The sequence below is a fragment of the Lytechinus variegatus genome, chromosome 3, assembly GCF_018143015.1.
Source record: "Lytechinus variegatus isolate NC3 chromosome 3, Lvar_3.0, whole genome shotgun sequence".
Classification (NCBI taxonomy): domain Eukaryota; kingdom Metazoa; phylum Echinodermata; class Echinoidea; order Temnopleuroida; family Toxopneustidae; genus Lytechinus; species Lytechinus variegatus.
Genome location: NC_054742.1, coordinates 4,010,585 through 4,032,912, shown reverse-complemented (window position 1 = coordinate 4,032,912; position 22,328 = coordinate 4,010,585). Strand labels below are relative to the sequence as shown.

Below are 22,328 nucleotides of genomic sequence, written 5' to 3'. Positions count from 1 at the left end.
TAATAAATACACCAATATTTTGAAGTAAAATCCTCAGTAAATCATCTTTGGAGCGGAAAAAATAAGGCATGATATCTCATGTCGTTCCTCGACGCCCCCCCCCCCCCCCCCCCCCCCCCCCCCGTCCCTTCATTTAGGCCTCACTGCTGCTTATCAAAATTGTCCTTTTCTCTTCCCATTTCTCGATAAAAATAAGAATTCATTGTTAGATTCGATTATTTACAAGAAATATAAATGTTTTTGCATGAAATCAAGAGCAAATAGTTCCATTAGGGCAGTTATGTAGTGCGGACGAGCATGTCTTCGTCAGCTGGGGTGCTGGGAGTGCTGCGTGTGTTATTCTCCATAGGCACTTTATAGGCAGCACACCCAGGTATTCTGGAAAATGTGTAAAAAATGTAAAAATGGGCTGATTCTTTTTCGAGCATCTCTGGACCTATTTGACCTCCTTTTTGTTTTGGAAACCATTTTTTTTTCCTTTTAAAATTTACAACAGCACCCCCCCCCAAAAAAAAGAAAAATCGTACGCAACGCAGGGTTATTATTCTCGGCTTCATTGTGAGGGAGATTGTTTGAAAACGGGAGTAGACTATTGATATGTAAATTTTATCCGTCATGACGTGATATGATATTAATTTCCATATCTGTGGCTACGTGCAGCAGCTGGTCGTTTCATGACTCATGCATCGTGGGGTAAATCCCACCTTTCGACATATTCGACGAAAAAAACTTGAGAGGTGGTCCGATCATGACAAGTCCAACATAATAAAGATTAAAGGGACGGTCCCGGCTGAAAGTATTTAAAGCTTAATAAATAGAGTAGAATTCACTGACGAAAATTTCATCAAAATCGGATAACAAATACCCAAGTAACAAATGTATTTTATTATATGAAATTAGGTTTATTCAAATGTTTTCCTCCAAGAACTAGAAAAATTGGATTGACAACTGATTTAGTGCATTAGATATTTATTGCTGTAACTTATTTCATTATAAGGGAGATATATTATTCACACAAGTATGAAATAATGAAAAAAATCATGATTTTATGTAGTAACATAAGAAAAGTGGAGATGTGACATCATCAGCCCAGCTAATGAATATTCATGACGACTGTTTTCACAAAATATTGCTAATCTTTAAACTTCAATAACTTTATTATTTTTCATCCGATTTTGATGAAATTTTCGGCGTTTTGCTCAGTGAATTCTATTCTGTGTATTAAGATATAAATATTTTCATCTCGGACCATCCCTTTAATATTTTCTGTTGATGATTTGTTTTGAACGGACACTGATAAAATTCAAATTTCCATGATCTATGTATTGCCACTGCGGTGATATCTCCAGGGCCTATACAGCTTTTGAGTTCGAAATACGTGTAACAGGGAAATGTACACCTCCATAGAAAGAGTGTTTTTTTTTAATGTTTTATCTGGTCTACTTATGCCTGTATTAATGTAATTACAAGCACCCTTTTGAATTCAGTATTGCCATGTTTATAAATCTCTCAAACTCGCGCTCGCCAGCTTTCCCCTCTTCTGCACGTGCAGATCTTTATGAATAATTCATATGAACTGTGACCCGATGCTCTTACCACATGGTAATGTCCAATCAGGTACTGTTTCTATGTGAATATCTATTTGTTTCTACGTTGATTGTCCAATCAGAAATGACTGTACAACTTCGGATATAAGCTCATTATAATATAGTTGCCATCTACTGAGTGATTGGTCAATCATCGGAGGTGTGTCGACCCATGTGACAACAGCGAAATGAAATCACTAAATATTTATAACGGAGAGGCAGTGGAAGATTTCCAGCTGTAAGGTTGTCTACACAAAAGACTGGGCAAATCGATCGCGGTCGAGTTGCCGTGCCTTGTTCAAAAAACAGCTGGTTCACTTGCATTGCAATACGGACAGGAATAGCAGCCATCAGCTGATTGCTGAGAGGGGCTATCAAGATCGGATGCATAGCAAGCCGAATAGGCTACTAATTTTTGTCCTGTGATAACTTATTTTTTGTAAATTCGAACTACAAACTGAAACCATTGTTGGAGAAGTGCTGCTGTTACTTCACTTTATTGCATTCCAGCAGAGTCAGAGAATTATTTCGATTTCTCCTCGATCTCATCATCATCGCACTTTCGCAGATGATCACTCAGGCTTTCCGTCCGTCGTTGACTTTGACCCTTTTTATATTATATCCGATTTGAGAAATTTGTGGGACAAATTGTCAATAGAAAAGGAGCTTCCAAAGATTTCAACCAAAGTACTAAGGAAAGGATCTACTTGTTTAGATTGTATTTCATACAAAAAAAATCTGAAATATCACCAAATTGATTTCGAAGTGGACTGCCAGACTTTCCGCGCAAGTTGGACTGCAAGCACTGTACGGTACATCGGGCTCTGAGTCTGAGTGTTGTTGCTCTTGTCTTGACGCTTGGCAAAGATGACTTGCTGTTTGACATTTATATCTCATCCACAAGGTTTGACCTTGCAGAATGGGCCATTCTATTCATTATATGACACAGGTACAGTAGACGTATTAAACTTTGGAATGTAATGTCTGCCATATCTAGCCTACCCTTATTTTCCAGTCTATGTATCTCAACCATATTCTTTTTCTATTCTAGATCGAATGTAGAAATGTCCTAAAAACACAATTTTTTGCACAAAAACTAAAGTTATGTTAGTGCACATAGTTTACTGAACTTGATGTTTCTCCTGTCTGGCCCCATCAACACAAAACACAAGTGAAATACATTATCAACATTTGTATGGAGGTGTTACCAATCAAAAGTTGAATAAACTAAATTTTTCTTGAAATTCATTTTATCAAAGATCATTTTTTAAAGGTCAAAGCCACCCCAGATCAGAATGTTGATTTGAATAAACAGATCTAGAGAAAAATCAAACTAGCATAACATTGAAAATTTCATCAAAATCGGATGTAATATTTAAAACTTTCGCTAAGTTTTCACAGAACAGTGAAAAGCACAACTCGGTGACATGCAAATGAGACAAACGATGTTAAACCTCATTTTGTTTTTTATTGTGTGAATGTACAATATTTCATTTTTTACAGATTTGACAATAAGGACCAACTTGATTGAACCATAGTATTAGACAATGCTAATTCCACATGTTCAGGGAGGAACATGTTTCACTTGACAATGAGGAGACAATTAGAATACCTGGTATTTCATATTAAAAAAAAACAAAAGAAATAGTGAGTGGATGATGTCATCAATCTCCTCATTTGCATACCAACCAGGATACTGGGCATAACTGTTTTGTGAAATAAAGCGAAATTTTAAAATGTCATAACTTTCATGTTTTCATTTTTCTCTTTTTCTTGAAATCAACTTTGTCTGGGTGGACTTGTCCTTCAAATTATAGACTACCGTATCTGCATAAAATTGAAGATGTATTTTGCCAAGTATATATATATTTTTTTTTGGGGGGTGCAATATTTAAAGTTTCAGAATTCTGTGACTATGGGTCTAATCATACAGCTAAGCCTAGCTAAAGCCTTAAAGTAATGCTGAAGCTATCTGTAAAAATACATGTATAGTTAAGGGGAAAAAATTGCACAGGGGCTCGGGGCCCTGAAATGCTCATAAGAGCCATAGAAAATTTAAAGAGAGCCACCCATCCCCATTCACTGCTGCTTATCCACTCACTGTTGTAGATTTAGGCAGTGGGCTGTGAAATATAGCTCCTGAAAACAAATGATTTTTTGCCAGTTGAAAGACTGATACAAATCCAAAGAAACAATTATGTGGATACATGTATGATATAGACCCAATGTCTTGTTTTAATATAATATTTCAAGTTTATTATTACCATGGCTTAAGTGTTCTTTCTCTCGATACAGAATGTACAAAAAAGAAAAACATTTGAATATAATCATAGGCCTACATGCAGTACACAAAATTTATGACATGTTGGTGTAATGTGTTGTAAACCTGTCAATCACAGTTTCAAAAGCAGTCATAAATTGTGTTGATTTTCAAGTTGGCGGATACTGTAGCCCTACAATGTATGTCCTTTATTTAACAATGGGACTTTGAACAGCACAAACGTATTGTCTATAATCGACTTGTTTGTCAATTTGTCAAGGAGTATAAGGCTATATTGATAAGATTGAAAATTGATACTCTTGATTTTCTCTCTCTTGATAAGGTTTATTGAGTGAATAATTCATTGTTCCTAACTATTTGTGTTGAGAATGAACTTCAGAATTAAGTTAATTATATAGACACTTGTCATTAGTTCATCTTGATAGGAATATGATTTTGTTGGGTTTTTTATATAGAGGTATTTTATTCTCTATTGCAGTCAGTCTTCTTACAGTCAGCGGTGGGTGGATTGTCCATAAAAATGGATTGCCTGAGTGGACACTGGATGGGGGCAAATGCAGTTATTACTAGTAATCCACATGATATGTTACTGACATCCCATTTCATAAGTTATAATCAGAATGGTATGACCAAAAAAATTGCATGATATTAGATCATTTTTGAAACAATTTTGCATTAACTATATAGTTATTAAACTGTAAAAACTCTTAAGAGAATTAAAATGTTTTGTTATTTTCTTCAAACAGCTGGTGGCGACTATGAAAAGATCTGGAATGAACACTGCGAAGATGAAGTCTCCTTGGGAGAATATGCCTATGCCATGCAACACCTTGCTCAAGAACATTGGTCAGCTAAACATGCAGATGACAGGATAAAATGGTGCCATGATGCTTGCATAGAATACTTCTTTCAAGGTGGTATGAAAACTGTACTGGACAAGGATAGGAGGAGAAGGGAACACCATCGACAAAGGAAGGAGGAATCTAGGTGGCTGTGCAATGGCTCTACCTTCGTTAGGAACCTTAATGGCAATTCAAATGGCAACAATATATCATCATCATTACTCTCTTCACTAGAAGAATTTCACCAACAGTATTTTGACCAAACACATCCCTTAGGCAACAGGCATAATGCAATGTAAGTTTGTATGATCCTTTCATTTTAGTCTAATAATATTAAAATAAATGAATGGGGGATGAAATGCAAAAGACAGCAATTTATGGCAAATGAAGGGCATTAGGGCAATGTCTTTTGTTTGGCTCATATTCAAGGTTTTAATGCTTGGTTAAAGTATTCCAGATTATAAAAGTTTGTTGACAAAATGTCAAACCCTGCATAGCATTTTATAGCTAGATTGAGGGAACTTCAGAATTATCCCATGTAGGGCTGAGTGAGTACTTTAATGTTGATATTTTTGTCTAGCCAGAACTGTAAAGACATCCTGGCAACCTTCATCACAGGAAATGCTGTTAGCAAGCCCCTTCCCCTCTGTGCCATGACATGACTTCGGCAGTGGATTTGCCAGCAAATTAAGTTGCATGTAAAAGACTGGGCCACTGTCTGCAGCCCACTGGCCATGCATAAACTTTTACCAATATCCCCAGGTCCGTCTCTCATTGCGTACAGTTGACAAATATTGTTACAAAAAAGGTGGCTTTCACTACCAGGATGCGGTGTTTTTTCTTGTTTCATTTCTTTTTATTCAATTAGTATTTTGTATTCCTTGATGATACATAATTCAGGTAGTTGTCATGAAAGATATAGTATGACATCAAATTGGATATTTAAAAATCTATCTTAAGGATTATTAGGGGTGACACCTACCCCCCCCCCCCCTTAGAAAATGAATAAAGGTAAGGAGTATTTTATCAGAAAAGTCAGAGGACCTGTTGACGATTGGTCAGTGTGTGAATCAGGAAATTGGGATAATTTGCATTGCGTAAGCTTAACTGATGCTAAATTAGGTATACCAGGGTCCCTAATTGATTTGCAGCAACTTTCCTTTGTTGATTGATGTTGTAAACAAGTGCTGGATAAAGATAGAAAGAAGATAATGAGGATTAGTTGTCAAATAGTTACAGGTTTACAACATTATTATTATTTTGATGAAAAAATTGTAACTTGTTATTATGAGAATCAAAACGTACATATATAACACCCACTCTATCCAAGTCTTGTGTGTATTGATCAACTGTCCATTAATACAGCTGAGTCCTTGGAGATAAAATTAGCTCAAGGTTGATGTTTAAATGGACCTTGTATATATTGATTATACCAGGATAATCTTCACAACTGTTACATAATAATCAAATAAGAGTTATGCATGTACTCAGCAGTCAGCTAGCCTTAAATGTTAAAATACTAAGGCAACAGACCAAGCACTATTATATTGTGTGTTAGTTACATGAACAAAAGGGCAATAGATATAACTTGTAGTCACCTTGTTAAATTAAAGGAAGGAAAACATTGACTACATGCTGTCATTTTCATAAATTGAGGTCTCTATGAGTGTTTCTGTTGGGATACTACATGTAAATCAAGGTAGCTTTGACAATGAATAAAATGTAATTGTAAGACTGCTTGGATTTCTGAAGGTATTTTATGTTAATAAGCTCCAGGTCAGTGAATGCCCCTACAGGTTTTCCATTGTTCGATTGTTCAAATTCTGCTTATAAATAGAAATGGGGAGAGTGGATAAAGAGTCCATACTGCTTCATTTATTTCTGTTAGCTCAATTGTATTTGTCTGTACAATAAATCGATGTTTGTGAGCATCAAAAATTCAGTTGCTTTAGCATGGTTTCTGAAGGTCGAAATTAAAAGTAATTGAAACAAGATGAAAGGCAGCCGTGTTCATGAGAAGATCATTCAAGAAATAATAGGGAAAAGACAAAATATGAAAGTCTGGATACTAGCCTACTGAATCAATAGTGCCTGCAATTCAATGCCTACTTGATATGTGGAGACTTCCATTGTCAACACCTCCACACACGCCCACAAATTCTACCAATGGGAGAACTTGTTTTGTGTTATTGGGTCATCCACAGGGACCCTGGACTCTCTCAATCTGCCTGTAAACACTTGACTAGTTTGTACTTGATCTCAATTGAACAATGGCCTCTAGCAAATAGACATTTGCATCATCAGGTGCTAATAATGCCAGGTGATAAATATACAGTTGACCCTAAATTGTAATGGGATATTCAAATTTCATGTGAGAGGTATACATGTTAGTGCGGGAAAAAAATATGCATAACAACAATTGAGACAATAGATTCAGATTTCCAACCTACATTTATTCATTGAGTACAAAAATCTGTCATATGATAATGGATGGTAATGGATATGTATCAAGCATGCTCTATATTAAGCACTCTGAGCAGTGAAATTCTTGTGTGAAGATTACTACATGTAGCAAAAAAGGGTTGACTATATTTATCTCAAGTGTTGTGAAGGGGTGACTTCTTTCACTTTCACCTTAAGACTGAGCATGAACCCCTGACCTACATTCAACTGAAGCCCTGGCTTCAATGAGAGACCCCCAAGATTGCCAAGTGGAATTTTCCACTAAGATACTTGTTGTAGTTGTTCTTTGTTAAAGACTTCTGAAGTATTGTTTTCTAGAGCAGGCAAAACATGAATGTTAACAAGCTGTTTGATCTTTGCAATTATTATTTTTGTAATATATAGGAGTTTGTATGTTAAAATGAATTTATATTTCTGATCACATGTAGATTGTTATTCTTTTCTTTTATATCATTCTCATTTACAGATCTCTGCCATTTTCTGGCCAGTTAAGACTTCTAGATGTAGGCAGCTGTTTCAATCCATTCCTAGAATATGATGAATTCCTAGCAGTTGGTATAGACATCTCACCCGCAGTTGAAGTGAGTAGAGTTTTTGCCCATGGGCTAATCAAGCACTTCTTTGGATTGAAATAATAAACTCAAGCAATTGAATTCTAAATGCACTTACATTTTCTTTCTTTATAAATTTTAAATTATATACTAAAGAAAAATATGTACATTGTACATTTAATACCCTTTAAAGCAAGATTAGAAACTAAAGCATAGGAGATCAGGGTTTGTTTTTCAGACATCGAGGTTGTTTCACAAAGATTTTAGTGTGACTTAGTCACACTTAGATTCATGTTCATGCAGTATTTATAACACATCAACGCATTGGTCAGAAAAATGTGTTAAATAACATGCCATATTTACCTCTTTGTGAAACTCCTCCCCCCCCCCCCTAGTCATGTACCAAGGTATTTCTCTTTGCTGTGGGAAAGTATGAAAAAAGCAGGAAATTGAGGGACTTTCAATCAAATATAAGCGTGTCTACTTTTGTAATCATTGTCACAAACAGGCGGAAATGTGTTCCATTCCCTTTGTCTATTCACTTCCTGAGGTTTTACTCAACCCAGAAATAGAGGCCTCTAAAAGGCTATTTTTTTAAGTATGACTTCAGGTTGTAGATCTTTTATGCCTTTATATTGTCTAACCAAATATAATAGCAAAGGTTGAAAGACTGGTTCAAATTACAATTATAACAATTCGTCCTTATTTTCATTCTCTCTCCACAGAGTGTTCATAAATGTGACTTCTTGAATCTTCAAATACAACAACCTCTTCAAGTAGCTCCAGACACAGTAAATAGATACCTAAGAACGTTAAAAAGTCCTGTGGAGACACTTCCTAGGGAGTGCTTTCATGTCATAGTCTTCTCTCTGCTTCTGTCCTACTTTCCTTCACCATACCAAAGATGGATTTGTTGTCAGAAGGCTCATCAACTGTTACAGATGAATGGCCTTCTCTTAATCATCACCCCTGACTCCTCTCATCAGAACCGCAATGCTGGTATGGTCAAGAGCTGGAGGACTGCCATAGAGTCATTGGGGTTCACCAGATGGCGCTACCGTAAGGATACACACATGCATTATATGGCTTTCCGTAAGACTTCTCAAGAACCACCAGGTGATCTGTCTGGCAATGAAGTTGGACCAGACATGCTCTACATCCCACAGGACTTTAATGAAGAAGTAGAGGAAAGCGTGTTTTCTGACTGTCTTCCCAAGACTGAAGCAGAGATAGCTGACTTGAGCGAGGCCTTCAATGAACTGCCATCACATTTTGTTGATGATTTATCTGAGCTATGGTAGAAGTCTTCAATAAGACTACAGTCAGACCTCTCTTATCCGGCCTCCCCTTATCTGGATCTTTCTATTATCCGTACGCACACTTGCCGAAATTTCTTTATTTTTTTAAATCTAGTACAGGTACGTGAGGAAATGAGATTTCAATCTAAACTCAATCCTATACATAAACCCACTCTGATTACATATATTTCCCAACATAGTCACCCTACACCAAACACTTTTCATGAAAATATCTCACCCAAATTAGCTTTAGGAATGATAATTTCCAGTAAATCAGGGTGCAGCGCAAACATTTCATCACGTTTCTCTTTTTGCTTCGCGGGAAAAACAACACATGTCTTGCTAGCTAACTTTAGGCCTCAATACGGACAGCGCCATCTATCATGTTTGAGCCTACAGTCAGTGGAACAATGGCTGACATTGCGAAGCTGCGATACCCGCCGCGATGATCTAATTTTAAAACTTGGTTTCATCGAGTCATTCACTTTCTTTCGAAGTATGCTCGATGTATACCTCAGTCATTTTAGCAGGTAAATTATCGAAGAGTTTTGGCCATCGATCGATTTCATTTCAATAAAAAACACTGCCTATAATTTGCACTGACTGTGCAGTGAATATTGTCTTTACCGTACGCCCACTACAATAGTGCAGTGTAGCTACCGCCGGTGGCCTGGGGAGGCAGCCGGCAGCGCAGCTGCGTGTATTTAATATTGGGTCTCCCAGATCCGGATAAATCCCTTATCCGGATTGGTGCTGGTCCCAACGTGTCCGGATAAGAGAGGTCGGACTGTATATCAAAAATAACCTCAGAGTAGATAGAACCTTGGACTTCAGTTCTTTCAAGATGGTGTTTGAATGAGTATATTTGTTTCAGATAGTATAAGTGCCTTTTTCCAAACTCACCAGCTATCAAATCTTGTCACTATGAATAATGTATGCATGTAAAAAAAAAAAAAGACTAAATATGGTATAGATTGGCAGAGAGGGGGGGGTATTTTCCATGGCCTGTGAAGACTTTTTTTTTCATAGCGTTTCTGATAATATGGAATGCACATGAAATGTCAACTGTAACTTTGTGAAAAGCTTGAGTGCTGCTCACAAGATGTCACCAAATTTAAACATTTAATATCTTGTTATTCTTTAGTGGAATGTGGTTAACCCTTTATTGATATGTCTCAGCCAGCTTGCTGTTATGATGAACACCCTTTAATGATTGAAGAGTACAACATTGTGAAAGTATCTTCAACTAGAATTTTAATTTTGAAATGGAAAACCCATGTGATCATATATCCCATTGCTTTGGTGTAATGAAGTAAAAGTCACATTGGTGTGTTGTGTCAATTGGATGTTCTTGTGAATTGTTTTAGCATTTGATCACATAACAAATCAGTTGGATGTTATATATGTGTGATGCTTAAAAGTAGCATGTAGAAATGATAAATGACATACAGTCTTGCAATGCAACTGTGTAGATCATCTCAAATGTTCCACTATAAATTAGGTTGTAAAATACTTATCCCCAGTACCCTGTCATACCCTTTTCCTCATTCTTCCTATATTCATCACAATTCTAGTACTCTTTGAATTTAGACCCCCCCCCCCCTTTTTTTTTATAGAGTGGGGTTGGGTGGTCTATCTTACTATATTTATCAACCCTGCTTAGAATCAAAGTTAGTATTAATTTTTGTAATAAACAGGGAGTACTACTTTAAATTTTATCCAATCTGCTGTTTGAAAAAGTTGGTTCCAGAAATTCTACAGTCCACCCACTATTGAGTGATGTCATGGGTGGTATTGGTAAGAGCCTGTCTTAAGTAAAGATTCAATTTCAGTGTTAGAGCAATAATGAGAAAACACTCCCTTCTATTCATATGAGAAGGATTTAAGTTGGGTTCTATGTCTGGACATCTTTGCTATTGGAACTTTCATGTCTTACAATATCCAAAATATTTTCCAACAGTTTTGTGTAGATTTGCTTGGATTTTTATTTTCTGTTTCATCTGTCCAGACATATAAGGTCTTTATTTATATTCTGTCGGCATTCACCAGCCAATTAATCAGTATTAGCTCTATTGAACAAGAAATGCTGTATTTTTCTCACTTAACAAACAAAATTCATCATATCTACCTATCTATACACCTTTATTCTGATGCTAATTTCTTACAAGGTCGGTGATTATTTTTGTGGTCACTAAGTTGTGAACAATTCATCTTCAGTATTATTATTATTATTCAGTGCACTTCTGTAGTGTGAACATTATGATGAAATATCACTGTGATATGAAGTATAGTGCAATTTTTCTCTTATGACCGTTGACAGTCAATTTTAGGAAGGTTCTTGTACATTTACTAGTGCTGTTATTGATAACCTCTTTATCATTGTCAATAATACCCACTGTTAGGGACATGATGGAATTTACGGAAACAGCCCTTTGAAAGCGGTTTTTCAAACGGCAAACATATTTTTCCTCAAAATGCACAAAACAGCACCAGAAATTACTCCAAAATCTCAACAAAATACAAATACTTGTCACAAAACACAATCTCTCTTCACCAATATTCAATCAATGCATAAAAAGTGTGAATTGATTATCATTTTTGTCAATATTGGAAAGATATGTTTTTAGTGATTTATTGACAGAATTTTATTGCCCATAACGGCACTAGCATTTACAGCATTTCAAATGATAAGGTTTTGTAATAGTTAATGCTGCATTTTGAGCTAATTTCTCCAAGGGCTTATTTATGACTTTGGATGTTATCACCCTACTTTAACTCAAACATCTATAAAAAAAAAAATTCCTACTATTTATACATCCATATACCTTATATTGTTTCAATTCAAAACAAGGTTGATTTACATGTAATAGGGATGAATTCAAAGTTGTGAGAGTTAGAACCACTCCACCAAGAAGCTTTAATGATAAATTTCCATGGAGAATGAATATGCATTGAAGTTTCCCACGGTGATCTGATCCATCCATTCTCTCTTGGTGCATAGTGAATTTTACATTTATATACTCTGTATGTCACACCAAAGATGTCATTTGTGTATAAAACCCAGCCACTGGCCAACCATGTTTAGTTTTTTAGAGAGTTGTGATGTCCATTCCATTTATGCTCTATATCAACTATCTTACCTTTGCTTTTCATTTTAATTTGATAGTCCATCCAAATATAACTTTGTTGATGTAGTGTGTACACCAAATAAGGTTTTTTTCATAATATTTTCATTATATGCAAAAGGTAAGCATGAACTGCAAACCATTGACGTGTAATTACATGTAGTTGCATTCCCTGCTATGACAACTATTAGAGTGAACTCTCCAATAGTATTGTGATTTTTTTTTATGCACATCAGAAGCTTTCTAAATGCCAAATTGATTATTTTCTGTTCTACCTGTACTTATTTTGTTAGTTGTCAAGACTGATTTTATAAGCCACTATGTCATGAACTTCTTTCTGTAATTTTTTGTTCTCTATCTTGTTTTTTCTTTAAAAAAAAAAGCAGAGTGTACATGGGACGGGAGGCAACCAAATTTAAGTACTTTGTATATTATATTCCTCTTGAAATAGCAAAGTAATGTTATAGGTGAATCCTCAATTTCCAGTGGCAGAAATAAGATTGAATAAATGAAAAATATTGGATGCGAAATAGTATTTGAATTATTGCATAGGACAATCTGTTGTGCCAAAATAGAAAAATACTTAGGTATAAGCTGGACAATGGACAGCATAACATATTCCAAAATCATTATTTGACATCCAGTTTTCAGTGACAGGGTTTGCTAGCTGGCTAAAACACAATGTCTGGAATAAATATATCGATATAAAATGCTAGGAATATATATCTATGTTTGTACATGTTTTATGTATTTGAAATACTCTTGTTGATATTTGATATTTTATTAAGAAGAGATTGATTAAATTTTGCAAAAGCATATCAATATTTGTGCTAGATGTCTTAATAAAAGTAATTGTAGATTTTGTAGCATTTAATGAATGGTGATAACGCATGAAATATTGAAATAAATTTTGAATATGTGATAAGAAATGTGAGGTAATTAGCTGAGGGCATTTTGGGTTTTCATAGAGGGTTATGGGTTGGGGGGTAAATCACAACCCCAGACATTTTTTAAACTGTCAATTTTCTACTATAATGAGGCTACAATATCTTACTGCCCCAAATGCTGTATTCAATCATGGACCCTACTCTGGTCCATGATTGAATACAGAGAGAATCTTGTACCTTCATGCAAAATTCTCTTATGCACTGAATAATACCGATGTCAGAAGGGGCACTTTTCCAAAAACAATGTCCAAGGGGAAAAAATGCATCTCTGAATGTGAAAAATGAGAGACGGGAGAGAAAGGGGTGAGTGATGATGAAGAATGGTATGAGAGATGACAGTTCAAGCTTGGGAGTGTGGTTGATACATTGGCTGGACATAGGCACCCTATTCGTGGATAAAAATATAAAACATACCAGTATTTCTGACGACTTGCGTGCTCTACGGTTATTGGCGACAGTGAAATCAAATACACTCTTCAGAGGTGTTACTTGGACAGGGGCGGATGCAGAATTTATCAGAGGGGCAGGGCAACTCACAAAAAATATCTTTTTTTTTTAAATTGGAGGAGAACAAAAGGGGGGTTACCACACTCGGGGAGCATTTATTTTTTTCCGGGGGCGTCTTTATATATAACAGTTAACTCCTCAATTGTACTAGAAATATGCTGCATGCTAACAAGTGACCCAGCCCCTCCTATTCCGTTTAAATGTAAAATACGTCTGGTGACACGGTCCAGTGAGATATTGTACATATCTCTTTTATCTTCCAAACATTCTGGAACTGTGTTTAAAGTCATGATGTACCCAAACATGACGTTAGCGAATGCAATGGACGTACCGTGGGTCACTGCATGGGGGGCACCACCAAAAATTTTGAGTCAATTATGGGCGCGCGAAGCGCGCTCAATAGCCAGGTATACAGACCGAATAGAGACATTTTAAGGATTGTGCCAATTTCAGCTCGCGCTCGCGTTATTCAATCAGTAAGATACATAATCTTACTGATTGAATAACGCGAGCGCGAGCTGAAATTCAGACATAATTTGTAATTTTGATAAGTAACTGTCTCACTAAACAATGCGAGCTGAAAGTTTTGTAATTATTACGCAAATTTTGACCTCAAACCGACATTTTAAGGACTATTTTTTTTTAATTCATGAATAGCATACATATCTCACCATAGTCATCTAATGCGAGCGCCAATCGCGTGCTGATTTGTTTTTTCTAGAATTACACCAAAACTTTTGTAGTTATTGTAATCATGAACATAATACCCATCTAATTATTATTGCGAGCTCGAAGTGCAAGCTGAAAATTTTTGATATTCAGACCTGAAAATTTTGACATTTTAAGGACTGTTTTTAAAAATTCATGTAGAGCAGACATATCTCAGCAATCCACTAATGCAAACGTAAGCACGGACTGGGAATGTTTTATATCCGGACCTTAAAAGGGGGCAATCACTCTAAGTAGTCATGAATAAAGAAGCATATATAAGTCACTACACAAAATAATAAGCTTGAAGTGCGAGGATATATGGTGTATATTGACTTGAAATTTGGCTGTTTTAGTTCCATTTATACCCTTCAAAATTAGTATTTATAACATTAAACAAACAATGAGGAGCATCAAGATAGATGAACTAAACAGCCCTTCGCAAATACCCATAAAGTTTAACAAATAACATTCTTATGTAATATTATATATATGCCTATATAATCATAACATGATATAATGTATTTTTTTCTTCCCCACTGCGTTTCTTCTTCTTTCTCCCTCTTTTTCTCCTTTTTACCCGTTTTTTTTTTTTTGGGGGGGGCAGCGGATGGGGGGAGCACGCCCCCCCTCCCTCCGTAATTAAGCCACTGCCACTGCCGAACACTGACGAAATATATTTGCCAATATTCGGGCATCTCTCTGCTATCATGATCATGTATTACTTATTAATTTCTAATATAGAATATAATTCGATAGACATAATGCTTACAAAGGTTGTACACCTTCGATATAAAAAAAAGGTCAACATATTTGGCCAAATATTGGCCAAATTGGGGGAGGGTCTCGTCGGGGTTTAAAACAAGGAGCGGGGACAAGGAATAAAGAAGGAAATGAGAGAACTTGAGAAAAGAGATAAATTAATGTAAGAAATAAGAGAGAAAAGGAAAGTAGGGAAGAGGAAAAAAACCTCGTTTTCCCTACCCCCCCCCCCCATCCATCCCCCTCTCTCTCTCTCTCTCTCTTTCCTTCTTTCGATTTTCTTTTCTTCCGTCCTCTGGTCTGCCGTCTTTTTTTTTTCCGACGACATATTCAGATTTCTCGACAAACTATTTTCAATGAAGGGGCGGTGTCCCCCCCCCCCCCCCCGTCGAGCGACGCCCCTGGGAATTTGACTAAAATGCTGTAGCGGATTATTATGTCAATGACAGAATGATACAATGCATTCAAATTAAAATATTCCCTTCTGGAAAATATAAGTTTCCCGCCTATATTCTGGTATGTCATTTATCATTACGTGTTGCATTTCCGAAGCGGTTTGTCATTTTGTTTCTTGTTTGATATATCATTAATCGGTATATTCAACACGTATGTATATCAACACGGATTTATATATCATTCTGAATAATAACTCCATGGTATCAGTCTTAAGAATGATACAATACTGAAGTATCTCGCATTGGAAAGTAATTTGTGTAAATTGAGACCTTTTTTCATTTGAAATTCATAAATGAAATAATTTCGTATATCTTAGAATCGGAAACTGATATTATTTAAAGTGATGTTTCTATTTGTTATTGTTTGTGAGCTAACCTCAACTTGAAAAATGTAAGAATCAAACAATACAGCAAAGCCCAATATAATTATCGTGCTTATTTTACCATCGTTTTGTAGAGTGGATAAATTCATTGCATGAGAGCTGATTATAATCAACATAACAATGTCTTTTAGGGGGACGACCTAACCAGAATATACATTTCCTTTTATTATAATATTTTTACATTTGGTATTTATTGTCGTATAGTCGTGGGGGAAGGCAGGGGCGTTCGTACGGATTTTTCAAATCCTGTGGTTTTCAAGAAGAGATAGTGAAAAAATGAGAGGGAAAGCCGAGGGAAAGACTGGGAGGGCGTGAAGAAGAATATCAAATCGTGTAGCTTTATAATGCGATTAATATTCAATCAAGAAAGATATGATGTAATCCTAGGGTCATCTATTACCCCCCCCCCACACACACACACACACACACACATATTAACGTGACACCATCCTGGTAGACATGCAGCATCAGGTTGTGCAATGTATGATTGCATTATAGACACGCCCTTTTTCTATCGACCCAGACAACGACTCATTCACGATGACTCATGATTTCTTAATAAGATTATTAATAAATACAGAAGTATGTTCCTTGGGCTTGCTGTCATCACTTTTATAGAATCCTCTCTCGGGGAAAATTTAATGATACAATCAAAGTGTGTTAACATTATGGCCTTAATTATTTTGTAATGACCATGAAATTAAAGAAATCTTAGTTTTTAATTAACATTCTCTGATTGACATTAAACGTTACCTTTTAATGGAATGTGCATGGATATTAAATTGTTACCTTCAAAAGCATATTTCGCACACAATCTTGTTAGATTATCACCATTGGTAAACAGGGGGTAAGACTAAAGGTAAAGTATTTTTTTAAGATGGGTAACATGACCCAGGCCTCTGTTGTAATAATCTCCTCGTTTATTTTTGTACTTTTCTTCATCTTTCTTTTAATTCCATCTGTCACTGTTTTCACTACTTGAAAAAAAAAACATGGAGGCCGCCCCTGCCCTCTTTTTTATGGCGTCTCCAAAATTCAGCTGAACCGATAATGAAAACAAAAGACAAGTACAAGACGGAAATAAATTGTCTAACAGAACGGATAAACATGAATGCTGCATAAAGCAAAGCCCCAACCCCCCCCAAAAAAAAAATCATATATGGGCATTATTTAGCGTTTATCTTTCCTTCACTCGGCTTTGAATTTGTTTTTGAAAATCGTCTGATACTACCTCCTGGTAAAATAACAAACATTTATTATCAACTGAGTCTAGGCCTAGAAAGGCTACATCTAGATTACAATTGTTTGACGTCGAATGAAAACGATAAAATAAGTTCTAAGCAGATGTTTATCCGCACAAAAGAACAATTTACAAATCAACATTTCACAAATGATTTGAAGAATGTTTAACATCATAAAATAATATTCCTTGATATATCTATCTAATTAAAAGGCAAAAATTGATGGATTCTTGACACATACTTCCGGACATACGACCCCCTATACAACCAAACATGTTTCAAGTAACCTTACATAATTATCTTTAATTTATATATTACACAAGTTGTTCAGTTGTGTTTAACAAGATAAGTTAGAATTCTCGATTCTGCATATGTATGATTTTTTTTAATACGGGCTTTCACATTTACCTGTCATTGTTTAATTTTATAATATCATCCACATTATTTCTACTCGTTTACAAACAGGGGCGGATCAAGCTTCCAGGGCCCATTTTTTTTCACCCATATTTTCCCGAATGGCCACTCAAAGTTAGATTTTTTGTTGTTTAAGGGGTTGTCCCAGCGGCGTAATGACCCAAAAGTTTTGAGGGGGGCTCAATACGGCGTATCATGTAATATAATTGACATTCTAAGCACTATTTTTGTAATCATTAACGGTATAGGTATATATATAACCAAACAATATTGATGTGAGCACGAAGCGCGAGCGGGGAAAAAAGGATATTTCTGACATCTATTTAATATGTTTTATAAATCATGAAAAATGATGAGCAATTTGGTATCTTCCGAGATTAATAATGGGAGCGCAAAGCGCGAACAGAAAATTTTTGATATTCTGATCTGAAACCGGATAATTCCAGCACGTTTTGAATAAAGATCAAGTTAGGATCTCAATTAACATGCATGCGCGCGTTTTAGAGTTAGACAGAATCTGGGCATTTTGCATACATTTATTTTTTTATCATGAAAATCAATAACGCGAAGCGCGAGCTGAAAATATTTGATATTTATGTGCCTAAACAGTTGGCAAAAAATAATGACTGTGATGTTTGCTTTGTCATCCGAATATGAGAAAAACTCTGAATTTGAAAGGTGCAGAGGAGCCTTGTATATGAAAGGCACTCACAAGGTCACAAGATAATTAAAGATGTACCCATTAGTGACAAGGTTTCAATGAAAACATTAATAAACAGCCATCATAAAATTCTTCTTCTACAGGGTAGTCCTCTGTCCTTCACACGAATATATACAGCAGATTACTGTTTGTGCTTGGAAGGTACAGTTGAACAAAAATTATATTAAAGGCTCGACTTATTTCAGTTCTAACATTACTTTGAAAACTGTTTTAAAGATAGCAATTTTATATAACAGTACGGTGTTAACTATCATAGTAACTTTTTTTATCAAAAGGTAATTTGATTGACTTGTGATGACTGTTGCCATGGTAATTAAATATTGGTTGGCAAAGTTAGCATAGTAGTAACTCTAATACAACAGGATATATACTATGAACTAAGAACAAAATAATAAATTGAACAAGGTAACTCAATTGATTTTTAATATTTTATTATAGAACAGATCTAACATTCACCTTTAAATTTACAAATGTATATGAACATGTTACCATTTAATAGTTATCACAATAAAAAAAATAATTCACATCACTTATAATCCATTTTTTAAATGATAATTTGACAGGAGTTTTAGATGTATAATAATTAAGCAATGAAAAAGGATAAGTTAAATAGGGACATATATTTTCCATGTCGCAGAATAAATAACACTCAAGTCACATATATTTATTTTTTTCCTCACAATATTACGGGAGCATTGCATACACTATCATGTATCTGTTTACATAGTTGGCAGGTATTTGTGACACTTCTAGTACAGGCGTAAAGGGTAGGCTAGGGGAGATAGACTGTTTGGACTATGGATATTGTGCAATATCAATGCAATAACTCCCCTTTTACAAAGAATTTTTGCACAAAATTCATACAGAGGACACAAAGTGATTTTGCAATGACCTTATTGGCATTTTGTTGTGTTAATCTTAACAAAAAATATGGATGAATTTAAGAACCCTCTGTGTGTATCAAATAATATCTTCCCCAAGCAATAGGCATAACAATATGATGCCCCCATTTTCATACAGAAGTTAAATAATCACCCTATGTCTACACATGAATGCTAAATGAATTTAAAGCTGTACTAAGTTATGGCTACACAAAACATCACAGACGAATTGTGACATACTACTAAGTAATTATTTTATTGAATGATAATGCAGATAAAAAAATGTATGGGCAAAATAACCTGTAGCTGATTAAAATTGAATTAAACAGGTCAACTCCATGGGAGCATTTACAAAATGAATAAAAAAAAGAAAGAAAGATGACATTCTAACACAACAAAGAGTGCACTGTTCTGAACATGAGGTATGCTCGTTTCACAAAATAATCTCATGTTAATATTAGGCAATAACAAAACCACTGGCAACTGTGACTATATAAGGGTTTTCATTTCAATAAATAACAAAAAGAACATTAACACTTTATTAAATACATCCTGGTAACTAATATAACAGATAAAATAATTTCCCGGATTCTTTAAGGAAATAATCAACATGCTTTACACAAAGTCATGCTGGATTCAAAACCCGGGGGGGGGGGCACTTCCATTGAGTATTTAAAACAAAATGGTATCCTGGACAAATATTCTCTGAATTGACCCCCTAAACGAGTACAGCGATATCTCAAATGTTATGTCACAGAGTCAGACGCGATCATGAAGTCGGCTTTACCTTTACTTTCATGGGTTTAGTAACACCCCACACACCTCGCTAAAATCGGACCCTAAACATGTAGTGTTAGGGCAAAAAGTACATCTTTTTATACCCTAACAAATTGGACCGTAAATACAGTTTTCCTAGCATAATATATACCCCTTTTTCAGTAATTTAGTGTTTTTGACACCCTTATTATGTTACATATATAATGTGCCCTATCTTGAAAAAGAGCTCCTTTTTACTTGTTTTGGGGTCACGCATGGTACCACTCGTCCATGGAAGTGCCCCCCCCCTCCCATTTTAAAACTTGATGTCAAGCTACTAAATTCAGACAGCACAATACAGTTTGAAAAGAGTGAATGTCACAACTTAATATTAATGGCTGATATTTCTATGGTAAGGCTTACATGTGATGCAATAAGGATACGCTTACACACATCGTGCACAATTTTCTGATTTGTGAAAAATAAAATTGCTTTGTCAGAATTACTACATTTGAGCACCAATGATATACAAATAAATACACAAGAACTCTGATTATATTTAGTATTAAAATACACTCCTGATTTTGACCAGTGTATATTAATGGTATTCATTGTTAATCTGTTTTATGCATGCAGTAGGTGTCCCTATATAAAAAAAACAGAGCTATGTGGAATTCAAAGAGTAATAGAACTTGCTAATTTGATTTTTTTTAAGGATTGTTTTGTAATGCATGCAATACTACAAATTCAAAAGCACCATCTTTTAACTAAAAAAGAAGTGATATTGCAGTATTTCTGTAATCCATTGCTATACAATTAAACAAGCCCTCACTACACAGACTAAGAAACTATATGTAAAACTCAAATATCATTTTGTATAACCATTATTCTTGTCCTAAATATACATCAGAATGCTTTGGCTTTGTGCTATCTAATATCACTTTTCATTTGAGATACTACTAGGTTGGGCAGGAAATACCATACTGTTACACATACTCAACATCTCAGGGGTTTCACAATTATAAGCCAGTTCTTACAAAACTATAAGGCTATTTATAGTAATCAAGATATCACAATTTCCCCATTGTGGTAATTAAGCTCTTGCAAATTTCCCATGTTGTCCAAAATTGCGAAATACAATAGCAAGATAATGATATTGCAAGATTTTGCTTCACTAAATTTGTATTTAAATCGTAATAATGAAAATGGCCTAGCAATTCAAACTTTGATGGTATCGTTCGGTAGCAATCTTCACTTGTTAATAATGCTGGTCCAGAAAGCAATTTTCTAGTTGTCAAATTTTTATAAACTAAACATCCTTTTGGATTTTCATTTTACAAATAATCCATTTGGGTATTATTTTCTCAATAGTTTTGGGAATTTTCAATGTCTAGTTTTATTAAAAAATGCATGTTTGGAAATTTAAACCACACAATGTCACCAAGACAAAATAAACATGACAAAATTCATACTTTTTTTTTTAGTTTTGTCAGAATAAGAAAATGACAGGTACTTCTTGCAGAAGAATGTTTCAAGAAAATTAACAAATGATAAACTAAGAAAAGCTTTCTGTTGCTTTAGCTGTTTGATATAATGTCTTGAAACCAACACAGATGAACCCATGTATTATCATAAAAGAATACATACATATACCTCATGACGCAGTGAGTGAAAAATCATAGTCTTCCACCCACTGACATGTTTCACCATTTTCAAATTTTAATATTGCTACTTTGGGAAAAAGTGGCACTATAACATAACATGAATTAATTCTTATAGCTATATCCAATATTATTCTAGACTGCTGTTGAGATGTGTGCATGCTTGGCAACTGTCTATACTGAGAGAAAACAAAACTAATTGGCAAATATCAATGATCTTACTATATATAACTCATTGGATTCAAGTTTTGACAAGTTTAAAGGAACAGTTAATCAAATTATTTCCTTGTTCATGCAGTATGTGTGTTGGGATAATATTGTTAATTTATCATGAATGGAAAGGGGAATTGATGTGATATATCACATTGATGAAAGGGGAACTTTTGAAGTATGAATATCAATTTACTGTACTTCAAGTTGACTAATTGATGAGCTAAGGCCTTTTAAATAGAATCTCCTGCTAAATGCCAACGGATTAAATTTAGCTAATCCCAATCATGCGCATTGGATACTGTAGATGAGTAGAAGAAACAAGTGTGTGGTACTTCTTAGACACATTTTGTCTCTCATGATGTAAATGAATCTCTCAACAATAAATAGCAGTATGCTTGAACTTTATCTGGTTCATTCGACCTATTAAATCAACGAAAAATACAAGGTTCTAATATCAATTTACACAAGTGGGAAAAGCCATACTTTCCCAGGTTATACAATCATATCTTTGAGGTAATAATTGCACTTAATTG

The 22,328-nt window shown here is 35.1% G+C and overlaps 1 protein-coding gene across 1 annotated transcript; it reads left to right on the top strand.

Annotated features, from left to right (window-relative positions):
- Window positions 1-1,824: 1,824 nt before the first annotated feature.
- On the top strand, window positions 1,825-12,962 carry LOC121410020 (S-adenosylmethionine sensor upstream of mTORC1-like). The gene is made up of 5 exons (XM_041601839.1): window positions 1,825-2,535; window positions 4,614-5,004; window positions 7,639-7,753; window positions 8,449-9,042; window positions 9,814-12,962. The coding sequence occupies exons 1-4, from the start codon at window positions 2,454-2,456 to the stop codon at window positions 9,022-9,024; spliced, it is 1,164 nt and encodes a 387-aa protein (XP_041457773.1). The 5' UTR covers window positions 1,825-2,453; the 3' UTR covers window positions 9,025-9,042; window positions 9,814-12,962.
- Window positions 12,963-22,328: the final 9,366 nt, after the last annotated feature.

Bases quoted from the DNA above. Each gene is read 5' to 3' on its own strand.
- LOC121410020 (XM_041601839.1), top strand. From the start codon at position 2,454: ATGACTTGCTGTTTGACATTTATATCTCATCCACAAGGTTTGACCTTG. The intron at 2,536-4,613 runs GTACAGTAGACG...TTCTTCAAACAG, and splicing joins CTATTCATTATATGACACAG to CTGGTGGCGACTATGAAAAG. The intron at 5,005-7,638 runs GTAAGTTTGTAT...TCTCATTTACAG, and splicing joins GGCAACAGGCATAATGCAAT to ATCTCTGCCATTTTCTGGCC.